The 25,275-nt window shown below is 37.1% G+C and overlaps 1 protein-coding gene across 1 annotated transcript in view; it reads left to right on the top strand.

Moving 5' to 3' along the window:
* LOC114023436 (transmembrane protease serine 11C-like) overlaps positions 1–18,744 on the top strand; it is a 111,480-nt gene extending 92,736 nt beyond the window's left edge. Inside the window, exon 9 of the mRNA XM_027836061.1 lies at positions 18,583–18,744. Within this exon, the coding sequence (XP_027691862.1) occupies positions 18,583–18,744 (162 nt within the window). The remainder of the gene's footprint in view (positions 1–18,582) is intronic.
* Positions 18,745–25,275: the final 6,531 nt, after the last annotated feature.

Below are 25,275 nucleotides of genomic sequence, written 5' to 3'. Positions count from 1 at the left end.
AAAGAAAGAAAGAAAGAAAGAAAGAAAGAAAGAAAGAAAGAAAGAAATGAAGGAAGAAAGGAAGAAAAGAAGAAAAGAAGGAAGAAAAAGAAATTGATTCAACTAAGAAACAAAAAATAAAAAGGATATAAAGAGGTAGACGAAAAAGTAGAGGGAAATCCTACCACGTTTTCTAGACAATAAGAGAAGACAACAAAAAGAAAGGAGAGAAAAAGGAACACTAAATATGTCAAGTTATGCATTAAGAATGACACTCTTGTCATTTGCAAAGGGGCTTTGGAAAGAGTCTGCTAATATTAGAAGGCAGAACTGGGCCACTCCTTGCCTCCCCACCACTCCCAACAGCCAGAAGAAAATAAATTCTTGTGGTCCAAGAAGTGATTATGAGAATATAGATACCATCAGGAGAGAAGTCATCCATGATTTAAAAAAAAGAAAGAAAGAAAGAAAGAAAGACTAATAGTGAAGGTTAGCAACTCTGTGCTGAGAGGTATTGGGCTATCTATATATCTATCAGACACGAACGTTGCTGAAGTATGCACATCTATAATTTGACAGAGACATCTAAGGCTTGTCAAAAGTGAAAAATACTTCCCTTCTTCTGGTGATTCACATAGGGACAAATGGTACCAACATAAGGAACTCAGAATACAATGTTAAGGATTATAAAGTGTTGAGCAAGGAATTGAAGATTTTAGAAAAGTGAGTAATATTTTCTTCATTGTTGCTCATGGAAGGTAGGAGTTTCAGAACAGAAATTATAGACCTTTCAATGTCAGGAAGGTTCACAAAGATCAAACAATCCAACCCATATTTGCACAAGAATATCTTCTACCACATACTGGACAAGTAGTCAATCCATCCTTTGCATGGAGACCCCCTAGTAAGGAGGGACTCATTACGCTCCAAGGTAGCCTATTCTACTTTTAAATAACTCTAGTTGTTAAAGAGTTTGTTTCCCCTTACATCAAGCCTACTTTTACATTTATGCTATTTTCACCAATTATTCTTGGCTCTTCCATATGAGAGTGATTCAAAAACCTGGAGATGATTATCAAGTATCTCCCTTCCCTCAAGTATTCTCTTCTCCATACTAAACATACATAGTTCCTTCAAGTGATCTTCCAATGGTATGAACTCAAGATTCTTCACCATTCTGGTCATCATCCTCTCAACAGCCTCCAATTTATCAAAGTCCTTCCTAAAATGTGGATGTTGACTGACCAGGACAGAACACAGAAGGAAATAAATTCCTTAGTTCTGGACACTATTCCTTTCAATACAACATAACAGTACAGTAGCTTTTTAATGGCACATATCACACTACTGACTCACATTGAGCTTGCAGTCCACTAAAATCTACACATCTTTTTTCAGACATGGTATTATCCCACCATGCCACCTACCTGAGAAGTTGTTTTTTCTTCACTCCAAGTGTAAGACATTACACATGTTCCTATCAAATTTTATCTTACTTGATTAAGCTCTATGTTCTAGCCCATCAAGACTTTTTTTGGACACTTAGCCTCTCATGCAATGTGTTAACTACCCCTCTAAGTTTTGTGTTACCTGCTAAACAAGATACTGATAAAATGTTAAACAGCACAGAGGCAAGCACAGATGTCCAGAACACTCCACTAGAGACCTCCTTCCAAGTTGACATCTAGCTGATAATGAATGACTGCATCTCTTTGTCTTGTCCACAAAAAAAATCATCTGAAACTTTGTCAAACATCTTGCTAAATTCTAGGTAAACTGGTTATAGCACTCTCCTGATCTGCCAGTATAATTAGCCCATCAGAAAAGGAAATGAGGTTGGTCTGACATGACCTGTTAAGTCACATAGGTAGTCAACATTACAGACAAGATCTGAAGTGAGTCCTCTGACTGCCCAGTGGTCTTTCCACTGAACCAAGAAATCAACTACACAAATAAAGGACAGAGCACACAAAGCAAAAGAAAAAGTTCATGTAAAAAAAAATCTGGGGTTCCTGAGACATTTCAGGAAAAAAGCTAAATCGATAAGTAGGACACTTTAAGAAAAGTAAAGTGTCTAGGAAGGGAAGGGAGGATCCTGTCATGCTCTGCTGCTCTGGTCAGATATCATGCTTTGTTCTAACATACATATTTTAAAAACAACAATGACAAGCTGGCACTCACCCAAAGGGAGATAACCAGGTTGATGAGGGGACGAAGACCATACCATACAACAACAGGATAAAAGAACTAGGGATGTTTAGCCTAGCGAAAAGCATACTTAAGATGGACATGAAAGCTCAAGTCAGTCAGTCAACCAATATTTATTAAGCATCTACTATGTACCAGGCACTATGTCCTAAGTTCTGGGGATACAAAAAGAGGCAAAAGATGGTCCATGCCCTCAAGTAGTTCACTAATGAATGAGACAACAAGCAAATAAATGTGTACAAATAAATATATACAGTATAAACAGGAAGCAAATAAGAAAGGGAAGGCACTAAAATTAAGAGAGGTTAAGAAATGTTTCCTGTAGAATTGAGATTTTAGTTGAGACTTAAAGGAAGCCAGGGAAGCCACTAGATGAATATGAGAAGGGAGAACATTTCAAACATGTATCACTCTAGACATGTAACATTCCAGACCAGTATCACTGGATTAAAGGGGTCATAGTAGAGAGTAAGGTATAAGAAGGTTCAGGAAGTAGAAGGGGGCTAGAATATGAAGGGCTTTGAATGCCAAATAGGAAATTTTTTATTAAATCCTGGAGGGAATTGAGAGCCACTGGAATTGATTGGGGGAGAGGGGTTGACATGACCAAAATGACATGGTTGAAACTGCTTTAGGAAAATCACTTTGGTGACTGAATGGAGGATGGATTGGACTAGGGAGAGAGACTTGAGATGGGCAGACCCCTCAGTAGGCTATTGCAATAGTCCAGGTGTGAGGTGATGAGGGTCTTCACCAGGGTGGTAGCACTATCAGAGGACAGAATTTTCAGAAGAATATTCAGACAGAATATTCAAGAGATGCTGCAAAGTTGAAATTAATAGGCCTTGGCAACATATTGGATATGGGGGGATGAGAAATAGTGAGGAGATGAGGATGACAGCTAGATTGCACACCTGAGGATCCGGGAAGATGGCGTTGCCTTATATAGTAATAGGGAAGGTAGGATGGGGAAAGTTTAGGGGGAAAGATAAATTCTGTTTTCGACATGTTCAGCTTAAGATGCCCATTGGACATCATATTTGAGGTGTCTGAAAGACAGTTGGAGATGCAAGATAGGAGGTCAGCAGAAAGCTAGAGCAGAATAGGTAGATTTGAGAATCGTCAGAACAGAGGTCATAATTAAATTCTTGGGAGCTGATGAGATTCAAGTTAGTGAGTACAGAGAGAGTAGAGAAGAGAGCCAAGGAAAGAATCTTGAGACCTACCTATGGTTAAATGGCATGATCTATGTGAGGATCCAGCAAAGAAGAGTGAGAAGGAGCAGACAGGGAGGAGGAGGGTCAGGAAAGAGTGGCATCCTGAAAAGCTAGAGAGAAGAGAGTATCATGGAAAAGACAATGAACAACAATGTCAAAGATTGCAGAAAGGTCTGGACTCTAGAGAATGAGAATTGAGAAAAAGCTCAAGTATTTAAAGAGACATCATACAAAAAAAATATTAGTTTTATTCAGCTTACCCCTGAATGGAGAATAGTAAGGTAAAAATAGCAATTAGGGGGTGAAAGTTGCAGAGATTTAGGCGGGATGTAAGAAAAAAAGCCTTAGAGCTATCCAAAAAAATGGAATTGTCTACTCTCAAGAAGAACCTGCAAAGTATGGCCATTTGAGAAGAATGATGTAGAAGAGACTCCCATTCAGATATACCTAGCACTAGATGACCTTTGAGGTCCTTTCCAAATCTGATGTTCTGTAGGCTTTTTTGACTCTTTAGAATTTATGGGGACCAAACTTTAGTCATAATAAGATTCCTTGCCACTTTTGCTTCATCAAAAAAGGTGTCTGATGAAATTGTGAGGTTATTGAAACCACACATTCAACTAACACCATCCATCATTGTTTAGAGACTTTAATTTTTAAAATGGAATCAATAGTTTGATAAAAGCACTACAGCTATCCCTTCTACATCATGGGAGTTAGGGGCACAGCACTTCCACAATCTGAAAAATCCATATAAAATTTTTTGGTCCTCCCTTTGTACCAGTGAAGAAGTCTGAATTTTTTCTTTTTCTTTTATGGGTTGTCCACAGCAACTTATTGTAAAATTTGGGTTGACATACCATACTATACATACATTTCATGCATTTCTGAATTTCTAAACTTTTTCTATATCATCTGTTGGCCTTTGTGTGTCATCTGCAGCTTCTGCAAAACTCCTAAAATATCCTCACTTAATTTCTTGTACCAACCCAGGATATATCAAAACGATGCTGGGGAAAGTCACAATGTGGAAGGGATAACTGTACTTTTTGTCAGAAAGCTGCACTATAATTAGTCCTCTGCACTAAAGCTTAGGATATTTCATGGATGATATGTTGTAGAATTTCTTGGAAGTTCCAAATGTAACCTCTCCAGTGACACTTCTGAATTGAACCAATTTTGAACCACAGACATTATATAAATAATGTTCTAAAATAAAATTCTAACTAGGAACATTAGAAAGTGACAGAAATTATCAATATCTGAGATACTATTGTAGCAGAAATAGCTTTAGATGGCAAACAAAACACCATAATTCAGTTATATTGATTAAATATGGTAACTATTACTTAGTAAGTAACTGTCCTACAAGTAAAAATTTGAAGATTTCCTCACAGGTAGTTATTGTGCCTGAAATGTCTGACTACTGCCTTGCTGGGTTCTTCCAGTAATTATGCACTGAATCTACAGACTCTTTGTCAAAGTAGCGTACTGTGAATTTATACATCTCTGGGCATCTTCCTTGTAGCTGTCAGATGTCCATTTGCATCTCCCTGATAGATAAGTTCATGTCCTTCAAACAAGATGTGGGGCTCCACCCTGGCTTTTCAACAGTCCTGCCTTATCTGTGTCCTTAGGGAAACCTCATGTCATTGATCTGACTCACTGGGGATTCTGAGAGATACTATTTGTCTGTTTGTGTTGTCAAGGCTAAGAAGACAACCACTTTATTTGTCTCATCAGGACCAACTAGCAGTGGATATGCTGCCTATTTGATAGCTTACTGAGACTCAAGCCAAGCTACACATTAGTGAGGCAGTGTCTGAGACAACATGAAGAGTACTAGCTTTGGAGTAAGAGGGTATGGGTTCAAATCCCAGGGCTGCTGCTTACTACCCATGACTTTGTAAAATGAAGACATTACACTAGATGATAGCTATCATTCCTTCCAGCTCTAAATTTGTATGATTTGGAGAAGTAGAGAATGAATAGGTGCTTCTGAAAAAAAAAATAACTGATAATATAAATGATGTCCGTAACACAGAGACAGAGAAAACTCTTGCCAATGGGGTCAGTGAAACAAAGAAGATACATATTTTAAAATTCATATATGAGATATATCAACTCCCACTTAGGCTATAGAGAATTACATTGTTGTTCTACTCACACATTGAAGGCAAGGAAGTTCACATTCTGAAAGAAGGGACACACAGGAAGAGTATATTATTCAAAAATCTATCTAGGGGCAGCTAGGTGGTGCAGTGGATAGAGCACTGGCCCTGAAGTCAGGAGGACCTGAGTTTAAATCTGGTCTCAGACACATAACACTTACTAGCTGTTTTGACCCTGAGCAAGTCACTTAACCCCATTGCCTAGCCAAAAATAAATAAATAAATAAATAAATGAATGAATGAATGAATGAATGAATAAATAAATAAATAAATAAATGGAACTGTGCACATAACAGGCCCAGGAAATATCATAACTTGGTTAACATGCCAAGAAAGTCTTTGAGTTCAATCACATTCAGAGATTCTTCAGATGTGGAAATATTTAAGACAATATTCATATATGTTATGTTAAAATGATAGGGAGACAAGAGCTGGAACTTGACTTCATTCATATACAAAACTCCCAAGTAATAAAACTCCCTTAATAATGCAGAAAAGCAACATCTCTGCAGCTTAGAATCTTAGAGAGATGCATTGAGCACTGAGAATTTAAGGAGCTTGCCCAAAGTCACAGAACCATTATGTGTCAGGGGCAAGACTTGAACCTAGGTCTCCTTGATTTAGGGGTCAACTTTCTATCCACCATGCCACATTGTGATAACGATGATACCTGTCACATATAATATTTTAGGGTTTGCAAAGTGCTTTATACATGCTCATAGGGACACAGCTTATAACCACCAGAAGCAGCATACATAGCAAGTTTTCTATAGAGTCCATGTCTAAAGGTCTTCCCAGTCAGTGAAAGTCAATTCCCATTGTAGTGTGAGTAAAGCAACCTACCCTAATATTTTCTCACAAGAGTAACTGCCAAAGTTGTTGAAGTCACTATTCATTCTTCAATATTACAGTGATGCCCTTTTCAATATTGCTGAATACAACTCACAGAAAAACTTCTACTCATCATCTCAAAGGGAAGGGTGGTATAAAAGTCTTTTAAAAGGACTGGTTCACATCACTAGGAATCATTGCCTTGGGCAGTCCTACTGTTAGAATAGCATGACAACCAAAAATTAACTGTGGTGTTCTCTGAGGACAATAAATTTACTAGAAACAGAATCATAGATTTAGAGTTGGAAGGAACCTTAGAGGTCATTTTACAGATGAGAAAACTGAAGTCTAGAAAGGCTAACTGACTTCGCCCTGGGTCACCCAGCTAGTAAGTGTTTGAGGCAGGATGTGAATCCCTGTCTTCCTGATTCAGTGTCCTAAACAATATCCATTACAGGAGACTGACTGCCTCTCCTACTAGGGTGTTCTCTGAGTAAAATTAAGTTAAAATGAGAAATGACAGTCATTTTCTCTTGACCTTACCTGTGTACCAATTCAACTGAAAGCTAGAAACATTCCTTATGCTCTAAGAGAGAAAATAAAAATCTTAGACTACACCAATTATGCTGGCACTAAAGCTTTAGTGGCACCCATGCCAAAAGCTGCAATCAACTCAATATTCTTGCTAAAGGGAAGGTTTTAGCAAGGTTCCATGTGATCCCAATTTACCAACAGTTGATTAATAGAACTACTGTTCTATCATCAAGGGTCACTCCTTTCAGGTCTGGTGCTTCTAGAATTTTCTAATATTTCATAAAGATTGTTTTTTTCTAGGATCCATAGAAACATAGAATTTTAGCATTAGAAAGACCCTTAGAGATTCTCTCATCCAACCTCATTTTATAGATGATAAAACATGTTTTCCAAGTTTTAGTTTGCTAGTTAGATTTAGTTAACTAGGTTAATCTTGGGTATTAGTACATGAGGATAATAGAATCATAGATTTATACCTGGAAAACAGGTACCATAAAGATCAAGTAGTTCAACTTCCATATTTCAAAGGAGGAAACTAAGGTCTTCCTATCTTCAAAGTCTTCCTCTACTTATGCTACACTGTGCCTACTTGCCTTAATATACTTCAATAATTCAATGGATCATTGCTCTCATTGAAAAAACAACAGTGCAGACCATAACCCAGGCAAGTTTACTCATCCAATGTAATTTTTGTCCATCTTATCCAAGAAGTTCTGCTTAGAGGACCAATTACCTTGTGAGAGGTCTTCCTCTAGGTTATTTAGTTTTACAAGGTTACACTCAGGCTATCCATTGCTTGCCTTGCCTTGAATGCTGTAATTTAATGGAATGCCAGGACACTGAGTAGCTAAAAGACCTCTTTTAGCTTCTCAAATGGTGGAGAGGCATCATGGAGTATGGGGAAAGCGTTGGATTTGGAATCTGGAAAGGAGCTGGGTTCAAATATTGACTCTGCTATTTATTATCTGAGTGACCTTAGGTAAATCACTTAACTTCTCTAGATATCGGTTTCTCATCAGTTGGTGAGGAATTGATCATAGGCAATAAGAAGCGCTATAAAGTAGAAAGAAGGCAGATACACAAGTTGTAACAGAGGCAGAGACTAGTTATTATTTGTGTGGACTTTTTTTGGGGGGGGGCTAGGCGGTGGGGTTAGGTGACTTGCCCAAGGTCACACAGCTAGTAAGCGTCAAGTTAAATCTGAGACCAGATTTAAACTCAGGTCCTCCTGACTCCAGGGCCAGTGCTCTGTCTACTGCGCCACTAGCTGCCCCAGATTAGTTATTATTTGATAGTGAGAAAGATTGATATAAAGAGAATAACATGACAATAGAAAGGTGAAGGGCAAGAGAGTTGTGGTCAATAAATAATGTTTGTGGGGGGGGAATTGGTGGACTGTGGGAGGCACATGACTACAGTGACAGCAGCACAATAGCGGTTTTGGAGGAAATTTTCATTTCCCTGTCACTGTGGTATGTAGGAAGTGCTCATGAATGTCTGTGTCTGTCTAAGTTTGTGGCTATGGGTTGACTGCTGCAGTGCTCCCACATACTAAGATGGGAAAATAAGTGATGATAAAGCTGTGTCAAGCTAAATCAAGCCAATAAGCATTTATTAAGTGCCTACTATGTGCAAGGCATTGTGCTAAGTGTTGCAGATACAAAAAAAGGTAAAAACTGTCCCTGCTCTGAAGGATCTCACATTCTAATGAAAAAAGAAACTTACAAAAAAATTATGTACAAACAAGATAAATACAGGATAATAATCAACAGGGGGAAGGCACTAGCTCTAAGGATAATCAGAAAAGGCTTCTTGCAGAAGCTAAGACTTGAAGAAAGTCAGGGAAGCAAGGAAGCAGAGATGAGAAGGGAAAGAATCCCAAGCCAGGGGGATGGGGACAATCAGTTCACAGAGTCAGGAGATAGAGCGTCTTAGTCAGATCTAGTTTAACATTGCTTTATTTGAAAGGTGTCAGCTGAGACTACTTCCTGTTTCCCATCCCTAGAAGAAGGTGGATAAGGGATAGAAGAAAAATAGAGAGCATTGCAAATAAATAGAATATAATTAACAGGCTACCTAGTCGTGTGAAAAAGATAGTCTTCAACTTAACTAAGAGGTACCGTACCATCAACTTGGGAATGGCTGAACAAATTATGCTCTATTCATTTAATAGAATACTATCCTACCATAAGAAACGATCAAAGAGATTACTTGTCTGAATTGATGTGAAGCCAGCAGAACCAGGATTATACAATAACAACATCATTCAAGGACAATTCTGAAAGCCATTATTACTTGCAGAAAACTGACAATTCAGCATATTTTACAATACACTAAGAGCTCAATTTCATCCTGACTTGACTGATTTTGTAAACTTACTAGAACACAGACTGAAGCTTCCTATTAAGCATTCTGGAGGGGGAAAATGCAAAAAAAAAAAATAGTAATATGAACAAAAAGACAAAGAGAAATATTTATTCTACTTAACAAATATTTTAAAATACTTTAGATATTCCATGAATAGCAAAATAATCAACATGCATTGTTATCTATCGATTAAAGCACTAATGAGACCCAGTGAGCAATCAGTAAACATTAACTAAGCCCCTACTGTGTGCCAGGCACTGGGCTAAGTTTTAAGGATATAAATAAAGGCAAAAGATAGTTCTTCTGTTACAGAACTTACAGTATAATGGGGAAGACAACATACAAACCATATACAATATAAATTGGAAGTAATGAGCAGAGGGAAGACAGTAGAACTAAGGGGGATCAGGAAAGACTTCCTGTTGGAGATAAGATTTTAGCTGAGATTTGAAGGAAGCCAAGGAAGAACAGGAAGAAGAAATGAAGACAGAGAGATTTACAGGCACAAAGGACAGCCAAAGAAAATTCACAGAATCAAGAGACAGAGTTTCTTGTGTAAGGAACAACAAGGAGGTTGGTATCAGTAGATTATAGAGTACATGGGGGTGGAGGAGTGTAAGGTGTAAGAAGACTAGAAAGGTAGCAGGGAAGGCCAGGTCAAGAAGAGCTTTGAACACCAAAAAGGATTTTATATTTGATCCTAGAAGTGATAGGGGGCTACTAGAGTTTATTGAGTTGGGGGTGGGGCAAGTATTACATGACCACAGCTGAGAGGAGGATAGACTAGAGTGGAGAGGGACTTGTGGCAAGGAGACGAAGCAACAGCCTATGACAATAGTTCAGGCATGAGGGATGAGGGCCTACACCTGCATGGTGGTAGTGTCAGATGAATGAGATTTTACAAAGGTAAAACTGACAGGTCTTAGCAACAGATTGATTGCAATTATTGCAGTATTTTTTGCAATATTGCAATAGTAGTTAAGCTACTTTGTACGGCTTAAAAATAAGATCTCAATAGTCAATGTAGCAAGGGCTGTGACTGTGATACAAATTAGTCAAACCATTCTGGAAAACAATTTGGAAAAATTCACACAGATATAAAAAGAGATGATCATACCCTTGATCTTGTCATCACCCATAAGTTTTCCATTTCCATGTTCATGAACTCTGAAATTCCTTTATCTCATCATAATCTCTCATTGTTCCATCTTTCCCTTTGCTTCACAGCTCAACCCAATTCTTCACTCTCACCATAATCCCCAATCCCTCCACCTCTCAGTACTTTCTTATTCTATCACCCCTACCCTAGATACACATTCCTCCCTTTTCCATCTTGACCCCTTGGTGAACAAGTTCAACTCTGTACTATCCTCTACTCCTTAGTCCCTTGCCCCTTAATCTTATTACCAATCTTTTCCTACCATGTCCTAGCTTTAGACTGTTCCTACCCTCCCCTACCTTAGCCACTATTCACATGCTACTGAACAAAGCTGGAGAAAATCATAAACCATGCTATCTGGGTCCACTTCAAATTTATGTTACACAATTTCAACTGAGCCCTTCCTGAATCAAGAAGATTTTTTGTGCCTCCCTGATTCACTATGCCACTCAGCACAGCAACTCTTCTATGCCTTTTCATCCCTCCTCATACCTTCCATAATTCCCCCTCCCTCTACCCTTTCAGCTGAGAACCTTGCTTCATATTTCACTGAATAAAAATAATTGAATTGAATTAGTAATTCACCAAGAGCTCTCTCTTTTCCCTATCTCCTCATTTCAAATCACTCAGATGCCTTCTGTCACTATCTCCTCCATCATGTATCTCACATGAAGAAGTGGCCCTCCTCTTTGTGAAGGCAACTCCTTCTATATGCATAAAGGACTCCATTCTATCCTGTCTCTTCCAGCAGACTGTAGCCTCTATCATCCCTAGTCTACTTCTAATCTTCAATCTCTCACTGTCTTCCTGGCAGCTTCATGGCTGTCTAAAAACATTACCATGTCTCTCCCATCCTTAAGGATCCTCACATGATCTGTTCATACCTACTATCTGTCATGTTATAGCACTTCTCCCTTTCATGGCTAAATTCCCTGTGAAAAACATCTACAAACAATGCTTCCACTTCTTTTCCTCTCGCTCTCTTCTTAATTCTCTGAAACCTGGCTTTCTAAAGTCATCATTCAACTGAAAATTGATCTCTCCAAAGTTACCAGTGTCTCTTATTTGATTTGGATCTAGTGGTCTTTTTTCAATTCTCATCCCATCCTTCTTGACCTTTCTGCAGGCTTTAACACTGGTGATCACCTTCTTCCCCTTGATACACTCTTCTCTCTAGGTTTTCATGACACTGCTCTCTCCTGCTTCACCTCCTACCTGTCTAACCACTTTCCTCTTTCTAACTTCCCTATTACTTTGTAGGGCACCAATATCCTCCCAGCCACCCAGGCTCAAAACCTAGGTGTCATATTTGACTCCATACTCTCTCATCCCCCAAATACAATCAGTTGTCAAGTCCTATTGATTCTACCTTGGTAATATCTTTCATAAGTTCCCTCTTCTCTTCTGACATTGCCACCACCCTGGTTCAAGCCTTCATTCCCTCATGCCTAGACTATTGCATTAGCCTTTTGATTGGTCTCCCTGCTTCAAGTATCTCCCCACTATACCCTACCCTACATTTAGCTGTCAAATTGATCTTCCTAAGATGCAGGTCTGACCATGTCATACACACACACTCAAACACACACACACACACACACACACACACCTCCTCCCAACAAATTCCAGTTGCTCCTAATAACCTCCAGGATCAAACATAAAATGCTGTTTGGCTTTGAAAAGCCTTTATAATTTGGCCCCTTCCTGCTTTTCCAGTCTTCTCACACTTTTCTCCTCTTTACAAACCATATGATCCAGGGACATGAGCCTCTCTTTGCTTTTTCTCACACAAAACACTCCACTTCCCAACTCTGTGCATTGTCTATGGCTGGCCCACATGCCTGGAAGTCTCTCCTTTCTTGTCTCTGCTTCCTAGCTTCTCTTTCTTCCTTCAACTTTTAGCTAAAATCACACCATCTGGAAGAAGCCTTTCCTGATCCCCATTAATGCTAGTGCCTTCCTTCTGAGATTACCTCCAAGTTACTATTTATGTATATATACGTATATATACCTTGTTTGTACATAGATGTTTACATGTTGCCTCCTACAACAGAAGAAGCTGAGAACAGAGACTATTTTTGCGGGTTTTTGTATTTCCAATACCTGAGCACAGTGCCTGACACATAGTATGGCCTTAATAAATGCTTGTTGAACTACTCACTAACTATGGAAACACAACTTCAAGGACAGGTACTACCCTTCAATCTTTGTCTACCCAGCTCATAAGTCCCAGGAGCTTATTCAACTTCAAATTTGCTAGGCATTATTTCCCCATTGCTTCAACTTCATCATCATTCACTTTTCTGGACACAGAAGTGTATATAATACATATATACATATATATGTATATATGTATGTGTGTATGTATATATGTAGGTATGTGTATGTATATCTACACATGTATGTAGATATGCATATATATGTATATCTACACATGTATGTAGATATATGTATATCTACACGTGTATGTGGATATACATATATATGTACATACATATGCATATACATATATGTATATACATATATACACACACACATATCATTTTGACACTTTACAGAACAATCATCTTGATATAGTCCCATCTACTGACAATAAATTTTGCCACCACTAAAACTCCCTGGGCGCTATTAAAATCAATCTTCAGGCAGAAATATAGGATATCTATATACACAGGTCTAGTTGTTCATTCTCCAATTAGACATGATGCCTAAATCCAATGTAAAGCCAATCTTAAAGGTTTTCTGCCCTTCTGCTTATATTTACGTGAAACTCAATGATCCATGGTATATTTCTTTTATAATACCCAGGGGCAGGCCTCAGAAAACTATTCAACATAATGCATAAAGTTGCCCATAACTTCTGGTGATCATGGTATGCTGCCAGGCATGAAAATGTTTTAGGCCAAAACCCAGTGGGGTATTCAGAATGCCTGCTGGCTGCCATCCATCAGTGGGAAACAATAATGTCAGCTTTCATCATTTACTTAGCCCCCTTTTAAGGGATGTGATACCATCTTGGTAGTAGACATCCTCACTAAGTTACCTAACTTTCTCTCCCATGTTGAACCCCCCCACAACAGCCAACACAACCCACCTATTTCTGAGGAAATTTTGCAGCACTCCAGCCTACCTTTAATATCATCTATAACCAAGGGACCCAATTTTTCCCATACTCCTGGCCTACAACATTCATGCCCTTTAGGTAAAGATTCACCTTCCATAACATATTACACTTAGACAGACAGAAAGCACAAACTTAATTAATTCTTCTATAGTATCACCCATATGCTTTATACTATTCAGGATGACTAAGAAGAATTTTGTTAAAATTTGGTTAAAATTTGTTAAAATCATCTAGCCAGAACATACCCTTCTATATAAACTTACCATTCATGTTTTTCCCCCAATACTCATACAGCAGGGTCAATGACCATCTGAGAAAGTTAAATGATAAATAGCCCACTCAATATGTATCCAAAGTGACAAAAAGAGGTCATTGAACATCATATTGCCAGGAAGAATTTGAATATAGTAGTTCAAGTATGGTACTCTTGTCCTGACATCCACATCAATAGATATTCCCTAAAATTGGTAAAGATGTCCTATCCCCATTACACAGGTACTCAGTCCTGTAGCCTACCAGCTAGAACCACCCTTCTCACTACATATCTTCCGAATGTCCCACAAGTTTTTGTTACATTCAACCCCAACCTATAGTCAATCAGTCAATAAACATTGATTAGGCAACGTCTTTATGCCAGGAATTGTGCTAAGCACTGCAGATACAAAGAATGGCAAAAGATAGCACCTTCCCTCAAGGAGCTCACAATCTAATGGGGGAAACAACAGGCAAAAGACTGTGCAAACAAGTTATATACAAGATAAAATGGAAACAATCAACAGAAGAAAGGCTCTAAAAATAAGACAGATTGAGAAAGGCTTCCTGCAGAAGTTGAGATTTTAACTGAGATTTGAAGGAAGCCAGGAGGCTGAGATGAGGAAGGAAATCATTCCATTCATGAAGGATGGCCAGTGAAAATGACTGGATTAGGGAGACTGAGTCTTTTTTTAGGAATAGCAAGCAAACTATACCAACAGAATCTTCAACCACTTCTAATTCTGGAAGGACAGGGGAGAAAATACATTGTCTAAGATATCTCTGACTCAAGGAGGCAAAAGAGGCACCTCCAATATCTGCTGGACCTATAAGGGTATGTGCCCAAGAAAGGGACATGGGATCCAGCACACACAGTACATGCTAGAATTGGTAGAAGTGTTTTCCTGATATTATCCCATTATGCCATTTGAGGCCCAGAAGACATTCTGGGATAGAAAAAAGGTATAAATCCATGGCCTGATAAGTACAGCTAAGTCAGGAGAGATCATAGTAGGGCCCACCCATAACCATGTTGGCATTTTAGCACAGGGTAGGAGCAGGAAATACATTCCATAGCATTGAATTCATCAGCATGAGGATGCTTTCCAGAATGTCAAGCAATTAGTGACTTCTGAGTTTGGGTTAATACATTTCAATGATTGTAAGCTGCCAATTAACATAAACTACCTTATGGTTTTAGAGCTATGCTTAATCACATAAATAACAGATGGCACTGAAGCACCAAGTGCTTACTAGTTATTAAGAATGTCATCAACAGAAAAGAACTTTGCACACTTTGACAAAGAAACCTTTTCTGTGACAGGAGTCAATAAGTCCATTTCCACCATCATGCTTTTATCTTTGATCTTAATCTTTTTAAAGGGCTCATTTTTCAGAATAAGGATACAGCAAATGCAGCAGTACATCAAAAGATGAAGTCTTTTGTACTCTGTTCATGACATATCGACAACATCTTTGTCTATAAGCTTAGAAGAGTGTGAAAGGTATTGCCCTGAACCAACTCTCCCTACAGATCCCCATTTGTCAACTATGCTAGAAATGTTAGTGATAAAGGACCTCCCTCACAACTACACCTTTTCTAGGGTATGAGGGATCCTGTTTAGCTTGTGTTTTGAAATGACTATGGGAAGCAGTGTGGTATAGTGGAAAGAATTCTGAATCTAGAAGCAAAGGACCTGGGTTAAAATCCAGACTCTGCCACTTACTTGTGTGATCTTATAAAGACACTTAACTTCCTTGAGCCTCAGTTTCCTTGTCTATAAAATGAAGGAGTTAGACTAGATGATCTATGAAGTCTTTTCCAGCTAATGGACACTAATGGAGGGCTGTGAGGAATGCAATCTATTCACAAGTTTTAATCTACTCTTTGCAGTTCTGCCAAATTTATCTTCCCCAAGTAAAAGGACTGCTCCTCAAGCTTAAGGACTATTTTACTTTTATCACTGTATCCTCAGTGTTTAGCACGTATTGGGCACTTTATAAATGCCAGTTGATTTATTGACAAGTCTTCAACATGAATCACTATACATATAAAGTGTACACTCTATGGGAAAATCACTTGTTATTTCAGGAGGTAGTCATTATCCTAGCCACACTATATTAGGCACATACAGAATTGCTTATATTAAAACACTAGTTAAAATGTATATCTGCAGCCTGAAATTACTTATAAAGTATTTTAATTATATAAATATATAACATTTTCCAAGCTACTTGTTATAAGATGCCAATTACTGAATTTTGGATGATTATTGACTAGGCCTTGGTCAAGGTTCAAAATTAATTTTATGGGTTCAATCCAGGGAATAACATCTTGAGTGTGATAGATTCTATCCTAAAACAACTCAAAGTTCTTGTCATCTCAAATCTCTGCTACAGCAATCACAATTCTATGCCAGTTATTTGCAAAACATTGATTGCTAGACACTATCATTTCAGATATTTGACTGCACTTATCTCAATTGAGTTCAGTCAATTTGTGGATGGAACATAATCTGAATTGACATTATTGTGAAAATAAAAACAAATGGTATACTCTAAAGAATTACTAAAGGGACAACATCTCAACACTTCTATTAACTATCTCCATCCACACCTAGATGAAAGCTTATAAGACTAATAACACTTTAATCTGGATGCTGATCTTTGCTTATTTTTAATTTCACGAATAGGAAAAAGAAAGCAAAGCAAATGGAAGAAAGGGAAAAGGGAAAGAGGAAAAGAGGGGAAGAAGAAGAGGAAGGGGAAATAGAAGAAAGGGAAGGGAAGGGAGTGAAAGAAAAAAAAGTCTTTGCTAAGAAACAAAGGGGCAAACTAAGGTAGGTTCCTATAGTATGATTGAAGTAATAGGATCAATTTCAGATTAAGGTCTTAAGTACACATGGATAAATAGCTGGCATATCTGTTAATGATGCCTATTCTCTGAGGCAGATGCATGGGTATTTGGCAGTAAAAGTAACAATGTGAACATAGCAAAAATACATACATAAACAGGAGATAAAGTGGAAAGAGCTAGTAATCCCACTATGATGGTGAAAGGATACACAGGTATAAGATATGATAAGGGTAAAAGAAATAAACATGTAGCTGTTATCAGCTGTTGCTTACAGAGAGGCAACATGCCTCTCTGTAAATAGTATAGTAAACGAAATCAGAAAGACTGGAGTTTCAATCCTTTCTCAACCACTTACAAACTGTATGACCATGACTAAGTAACAACTTTTCTGAGCCACCATTTCCTCTTCTATAAAAAGAGGATGATAATACCTATAATATCTACCTTACAAGGTTTTTGCAAAGTTCAAGTGAAATCATATACATTAAGTACTCTGCAAACTTTAAAGTTATGATAAATGTCAATTATTATTATTATTATTGCCTATGTCCATAAAGTCTATAAAAACCAGTGTGGGCAGTACCTCACAGTGATTAGCAAGTCTGGCCACTCATCCCTGCTTCAGCAGGACAAGTAAGTCAAGAACTCAAACAGTGTGGTTTGCCACAGATAGAATACCAATGTCTTATGCATAAACCTGGTTCTTTTGGAATCTATTCCTTCAAGTCCACATCCCAGGAATCATGCTTTGTAAGTTTCTGGGAGAATAGAGATCCCTTTCAAGGCGGTGAGATGGAACTCTTGGCCTGTGTCACCCTGGTGTACTCAGATGGAATGGGGAAACAGGTCAGGATAAAAGGAGACTTTGCGACTGAATAAACATGACTTCAAACTAGGGTAAGGCAGTTCCTCTCATAAAGAACAGTTCTAATGCACTTCAATCTCCATTTATTAGATACCTTGCCTAATTAAAAGTTTTGTGGTGTCTCTTAATTAATTGCAAAGTGATCCTTCTAGAGCTAAGGTTCTCAACCTGGGGTCCACAAACTTATAAAAATATTTGTCAGCTATATTTCAAAAGAATTTTTTCTCTGTAATCTTATATATTTATTTTATGCACTTAAAAGTTGTTCTGAGAAAGGTCCATAAGCTTTACCACACTGCCAAAGGAGTCCAGAACATGTTCCCCTCAAAAGGTTAAGAATGCCTGTCTTACAGTTACTCAGGAAGAAGAGAATTATTAAAAGCCTATCAAATGGAGCAGCAATGGAATTGTTTGTCAAGCACATCTCCTGAAGACTCAAAGGAGTTACAGGGAAAAGGAAACCAGTAATTTTTCTCTGGCCACGTCAAAAGCCTCACAAGCCTCTACTGTTTAAAAGATTATGTTAGTTTGAGATATTACAAGTTCTTGTTAATGGCTTGTGCCTTTTGAGATCCAATAATCACATGAAGAAATCAGCAGATTTCTACAATGTAATTTTTCCCAAAATGGTTTTTGGTACAATGGAATGCTAGCAGATTGAAATCCTGCACATTCCTTGCTAGTTTCGTGGACACCCACACAACAGATTATCATTATTGAATGTTATAGTGGGGGTTGCTTTTGTGTATAAGTTGGACTAGATGGCAGCTAAGTTCCTTTCAAATTTTAACTTCTTTGATTCTGTTATTTTATTTTAAGACATATCTTGGAACCACTAAATTTGAAGAAGTTGTTTTGAAAAATTCTACAGAGATACAGAAAAACACAAATTAGGAATTCAATATGCTATCGATATAGCTAGTTCCCTCCTTACTCTTATTCCTCCATTTCCTATTGTCTTAGTAAAAAGAAGAGAACATACAATGAATTATAATATTTGTGTTACTTTTCTTTCTAGGGTGACTCAGGTGGACCACTGGTTAGTTCAGATTATAGAGGTATCTGGTTCCTTGCTGGAGTCGTGAGCTGGGGAGATGAATGTGCTCTTCCAAATAAGCCTGGAGTCTATACTCGAGTCACTTACTACAGAAACTGGATTACGTCAAAAACTGGGCTCTAGGTGAACAATTCCCTATAGCTTAAAGCACATAGATCATATAAAGTCTTCTAACTGCTAAACCACAGTTGACTAAAGATAAAATTCCTTACATATGATAAGAACACAAATTTAAGCAGACATAATTCAAGGCCTGAATTTGTTCACCCATACCAATAATATGTCTTTGGGTATATTAAGGGACAAAAATGCCATTTTAAAATACAATCTTTTACATAAACCATAAATTTGAATAAGTTTACTTAATGAACTTAATAAGTTTTTAAATGTTAAAATTTTATTTTAAATATTACACTTTTAAAATTTCTACTTATTTGCTTCTTTGGCTAGCAAGGGTAAGCAAATTAAAATTTTCAAAACAACAACCTATTAATAGACTGCTTTGAGGTGTGACAACAGATATCATCAAATAACAACCTATAGAAACACAACCATAGAGTTAATAGCAATAACATTTTACCATATATTTATAAAATCTTATAGCTGAATAATATTATTCACAAAAAAATTCAAATTGTCTATGTTATAATACATGGAAATAAGCAACATGTATTAGCTATCTAAAACACTTTGGGGACACATTTCTGACATTCCTAACATGTTACATTAATATGTCCCTCTCTCTGTATATTGATTTTCTCATCTGTTAAATGAATAGGTTATTCTTGCTGCATATAAAAGAACTAAATCTAAAAATAATTTAAAAAAATAATTTTGAAACTCACAGCACTTAGAACTGGAAGGGGCTTTAGGGGTGCTTTAGTGCCAACTGCCCCTCATTTTTACAGAGGAGTAAACTAAAACCTAGAAAGGTAAAGTGATTTGCCAACTTCACATAAGTAGTAAGCAGCAAATTTGAGTTTCAAATCTGAGTCCTTTGGCTACAAATTTTTGTGCTCTTTTTATTATGCTATTTTGCTTCTAACTATTTGCTAAAGTGTTGAGTAGCCCACTTGGGATATATTCCACATCCTGAAAATGGTTTAAATAGATTACCTTGTATGATAACTTGCAAAATTGGATTCATTTTGTGAAATAAAGCAGTTGTCCTTTCTTATTATAAAGTCAGTTCAACTTCATTTGAAACAATGTAATCATAAACTAGTATGTTTTGGATTTTATCCATCCAGGGAAAAAAACGCTATTGGATAGCCTGGCAGAACATATATAAAAATCATAGTTGTAATGGTTATTTTAGGTTTTTAAAAAATGAACTACATATACTATATCTCTATAATAATGCAGGCAAAATACCATTAAGATGAATGCGGTTATAGCAAAAACCTTAATTAACTAGAAGACCTCAAAAATGAACAGTTCTGGTTTTTATTGAATTTTTTGTTTAGCTGACAGCTTTTTGAATGCCTTGTTGAAAATCTTTTAAAACGGTCAACTTCCCTACTTTATTAAGTACAACATAGTGAATGTAACTCATTATTTCTTTGATGACTCAGAATCCTTTGCAGTGCCTGAACACGAAATTTCATTGTACGTTCCTGTAATAAAGATGTAAAAGATGTAAGAGATTAGGTTGAATCTTTACTGGACCCAGAACAATTCTGAACAAAATCATATGATTTTTACTAAACCCTTACTATCACCTTGTTTTCTTATCATTTGTCACTTTCTACTAAAAGTCAATACAAAAAAAGAAGAAGAAGAAGTCTACTTCAAGATTCTGGTTAGTTGGGTGCCACCAAATTAACCTTTTTGAAAAAGAGGCTCTGCCTAAAATCACAATTATTTGTTTAATGTGGTAAGAATAAATTCTATAGGACAAATAATATTGTAGATTTTTTCTGACTTCTTTCCCTATAAAAGTTACTCTCTTATAACAAAGGATGTGATAATTCTTCGAATTATAGGCTAGGTGAGAACTGACCTATAGCTGACGTGTTTATTCTTCAAATCTCAATAAAACACCCATTCCTTCCTAGACAAAATCCACCTAAATTCTCAAACCACCCACCAATACAAAGAACAGAAGTAGAAAAAGGAGAGTAGGCAGACAGAAGGGGAAGGAATGATTGCCTTGTCTTCCCCTTCTTCTATGGAGTTCAAAGCATTTGCAAACTGTCTATCAACTCTGTTTCATCTCTGGATCCTGGAGATCACAAATGTGATTTTAATAGTACATAACCTTTAAACAAGTTATGCTACAACAAATAAATTTAGATGTATTTTGGGGTTTATTACTAAAGGGATTTTTGCCTATAATGCTAACTACTATGGTTACTAGTAATATGATGAGGTGTTTTGTTTTGTTTTTTCCCCAATATGGCTTTCTTCAAAGAAAACCAGCTTGGTGAGTTCATTCATTCTCATTTTCATTTACTGCAGTTTCGTATACTCAAAAACAACCAAGTAATCATTTGCTTCACATTCAGCACCTAGCTCAGTATCTTGAAAAAACACTTTAATATGCACTTGTGGAATTATTCACTTAAAAGAATTACTGAATTAGGCTAGAGAAACAAGAAAGAAGTAACAAAAATGAAATAAGACAGAGTATAACACACAAGAATTGCTAAAAATGAGGTTAGTAGTAGAGGCAGTTAGATGCGATTGTTACATAAAATTGAACCACTCAGATGTACTGACAATCAACTTGATTTAAATTGGTGAGGCCAATATGTATATATATATATTTTTAACTGTATTTTTAAAATAAGGACTGATGTTATGTAATGCTTGCATTCTCACACAAATCTATAATTAACACAAGTATGAGGAAGCTACCCTTCTATAACATTCAATCTAGAAACAGGGGACTTGAGATCTGCCACACTTTAGAAATGAATTACACAAAGCAAAGATAAGTTTCTCTTTTTGTGTTTCACTGTAAGTTCAAAATTATACACATATAACATATATATGTATATACTAAAAAGCAATGATGCTGAATATATTTGGGAATGATCAGCAGAGAATTGAAATGAAAATTCTACTCTCTCTCAGTTCCAGCGGTCTAAATAAACTTTACCAAAAGCAAGACATCTCAATACGAATCTAATGTAAAATATATTTGGAAACAATAAAGTATAATGGATTTTTGTCAAATTTCTTGTGTTACTTTAAAATAATTCCTGTATATTTATATTCCTTATGATTGTAAGGTAGTGACTAATTTTAATTTTAATTAAAACACAATTTAAAATCTTCTTTTCCTTTGTCATATATGTGATTATATATGACTGATTAATAATAAATAATCATCTGTCTATGCTATTTCATTGGTTTTGTGATAGTGTACATTATTTTTTCATCTGTTAGGCTAAAATGTGGATCTTTTCATTTATAACTTCCTCTCTTTTACTTTACTTTTTACTGTCCTGACTTTTTGCAACTCAATTCTGGAAAAAGGATTTTCATAAAGCCTCAGAGTAGGTTTTCCAAATAATATAGAGCACCTTAAAAAAAAAAAGCATATGAATTTGATGTTCTGATTCCCACCATAGTAAGATTTATAAGCATTATGTAGCTTTGATAATTTTGCTTTCTGGACTGGTTTTTAAAAATTTCTCTATATATCTGGGAAGTGGGACAGCGCAACTGAAAAGCAGTCGATTTACATTTAAAGGACCTGAGTTCATATCCCACGTCTGTCACTTATTATCTGTGTGTCATTGGACAAATCACTTGATGTCTTTAAGCCTCAGTTTCCTCATCTCTGATCAATGCTATGACCAACATTAACTCCACAACACCAACGACAAAGCATGTTTCCTACCTCTAGGTGCAGATGAGATAGACTGTAAGTGCAGAGTGAGAAACATTTATAGACACTATTGTTGCAATAAAAACTGGGTTTGCTCAACACATTTTTGTTAAAAAGAAAATGTTTTTATTTTGGGGGGGAGGCAGACTTGGGGACAGAGATGAGAAATTAATGATAGTGATACAAAAAATGGGGAATAAAGGAAATAAAAGAATGACAATGAAACATTTTTCAAATACATAGAAGAGACAGGGTGAGGGTGGGGAGGAGAGTTCAAAGGGCAATACAGACAAGCAGGGCAATATTGTGACTGCTACATTAAATTTAATATATATTGACAAATTCTAACTTCATGACCCTGGGCAAATCATACAACTTCTCAATGTCCTGGTCAACTAAAACTATTAATTCAAAAAAGGGGCCAACCTACATTGGTAGAGGAAAGTTTCTTTTGGGGGATTTCCTATACTGATGAAATCACAAGTCAATCTCTATCTCATATTAACAGTTGTATGTAGTAGATTCATGATTTCATATACAACCCCTATTTTTTAGTTTTCTTCATATATGTATTTTGTATACATGTTTGTTGATGATTTTCTAGTTTAAAAAATAACTTTTAAAGGGGGATGAGTCCGGACTATCAAGGGTTGGCAGACTACAACTTGAGAGCTAAAGCCAGCCAACTTGTTTTTTTATAGCTCTCAAAAAACAGGCTCTTAGATTTTTAAAATATGAAATAATTTTGTCATAAAATGTAAAAACCAAGGGCAGAACCAAGATAGCAGAGTACAGGCAGCAACCTAGCTGAATTTTCCCAACATTCTCCTCTAAAAAACTTTCAAATAATGCCTCAAATAGAATTTTGGAGCACTAGAGTGAAAAAAAGGTCAGGGTGAGACATTTTTCCAGCCTAAGACAACTTAAGAGGTATTCAGGAGAGGTCTATGGCACCAAGGTAGGACCAGCCTGCCGTGTATGTAGCAGCAACAACGGCAGTGGGCAGAGATTACCGGGCACCCTTTGTTGGCACTGGGTGCAGGACCTGGCACTGTTCAGCAACTCTCTTGCCCATCCCCAGTTCTGGGTCACAGTTCCAGGTGAAGAGAAGTGCTCGTGGTTGGTTACAAGGAAGCAGGGGCACTGTCATAGTGCCAGGGACATGAGGAGTACTAACACTTGCAGCTACAGGGGAACAGGGGACCTTCTTGGGTAAAGACCATTGCCCAGATTAGAAGAGTAGTGACCACACCTCTGCTTGGATCACACGACCTTGGAAGCACAGAAAACTTGCAGACCTCCAGAACAAATTCTGAACATAGCAGTAGGAAAAAGCCAGAAGCTTGGGGCAGTGTGCCTCCCATTCCCAGGTCAGCAGAACCCAACTTTAACAGAAAATTCAAAGTCATGAAATAGGCCAGGAAAATGAGCAAACAACAGAAAAAAAAAACTTGACTATAAAAAGCTATTACAGGGGTAGCTATGTGGTACAGTGGATAGAGCACTGACCCTGGAGTCAGGAGGACCTGAGTTCAAATCTGGTCTCATACATAACACTTACTAGCTGTGTGACTCTGGGCAAGTCACTTAACCCCAATTGCATGCCAAAAAAAAAAAACAAAAAAACAACTAATACAGGGGCAAGGAAGACCAAGAGACAACTCAAAAGAAAAAAACAATGTGAAAACAGCTACAAGCAAAACCTCAAAGGAAAAAATAATAATTGTACACAAGCCTAGCAAGAACTTCTGGAACAGTTAAAGAAAAAGATACAACTGGGAGAGGGAAATTGGGAAAAGAAGTAAGAGTAATGCCAGAAAATTATGAGTAGAGAATTATCAGCTTGGTAAAAGAGGAATAAAAATATATTGAAGAAAATAATACTTTACGAAAAACAGAACTGGTCAAGTGGTAAGAAGAAGCACGAACATTCACTGAAAAAAAGAACTCCTTAAAAAGCAAAACTGGTCAAATGGAACAGGAGGTACAAAAATTCAATGAAGAAAAGAACTCCTTAAAAAGCAAAACTGGCCAAATGGAAAAAGAGGCACGAAAGCTTACTGAAGAAAATAATTCCTTAAAAACTAGAATTGTACAAGTGGAAGCTAATGACTGCATGAGACAACAAGAAACAATCAAATAAAGTCAAAAGAATGAAAAGTAGAAGAAAACGTGACATATCTCACCAGAAAAATAGATTGAGGAAAATAGATTAAGCAGAGACAACGTAAAAATTTTTGGACTGCTAGAAAGCCATGATCAAAGAAAAAGCCTAGACATCATATTTCAAGAAATCATCAAGTGAGAGGTAGAATGGATAAAATTATCTCACATAAAAAGGTGCACAAGGAAGAGCTTTTACAATGGAGAGAAAAATGAGGGTGAGGCAAACAATGCTTGAACCTCACTCACATCAGATTTGGTTCAAAAAGGGAAAAATACATAGTTATAGATACACAGATATAGATTCTGTGTATGTATGCAAATGTATGTGTAGGGGTAGAGGGTGTTCAGGGAAGACTAGTACCTTTGGTGTGAGGGCTGCTTTCCACCTCTGGTATCCACCTGATTCACCCAATTCTTATCTGTGACTCCTAGCAGCTGCAACATGCACAGTGGCCACACCTTGGTAAACCATTTCAAGAGACAGGCTAAACCAGGTTGAGGGTAATCAACGGGTCTCAGATCTGGTGGTGAGGTAGGGAGGTATCTACCCCAAGAATGTGAAGACTTGTCGTTGGTAGAATGGAAAGATAAGAACAATTTGTTCCAACAGCCACGAAGATAAAGCAGGCACCATGGAGTGCTTAGAGTTT

This window comes from Vombatus ursinus, unplaced genomic scaffold (genome assembly GCF_900497805.2).
Source record: "Vombatus ursinus unplaced genomic scaffold, bare-nosed wombat genome assembly UNPS02014818.1, whole genome shotgun sequence".
NCBI classification, from domain to species: domain Eukaryota; kingdom Metazoa; phylum Chordata; class Mammalia; order Diprotodontia; family Vombatidae; genus Vombatus; species Vombatus ursinus.
Note: the sequence above shows the minus strand (reverse complement) of the source record. Positions and strands in the feature narration are given on the sequence as shown.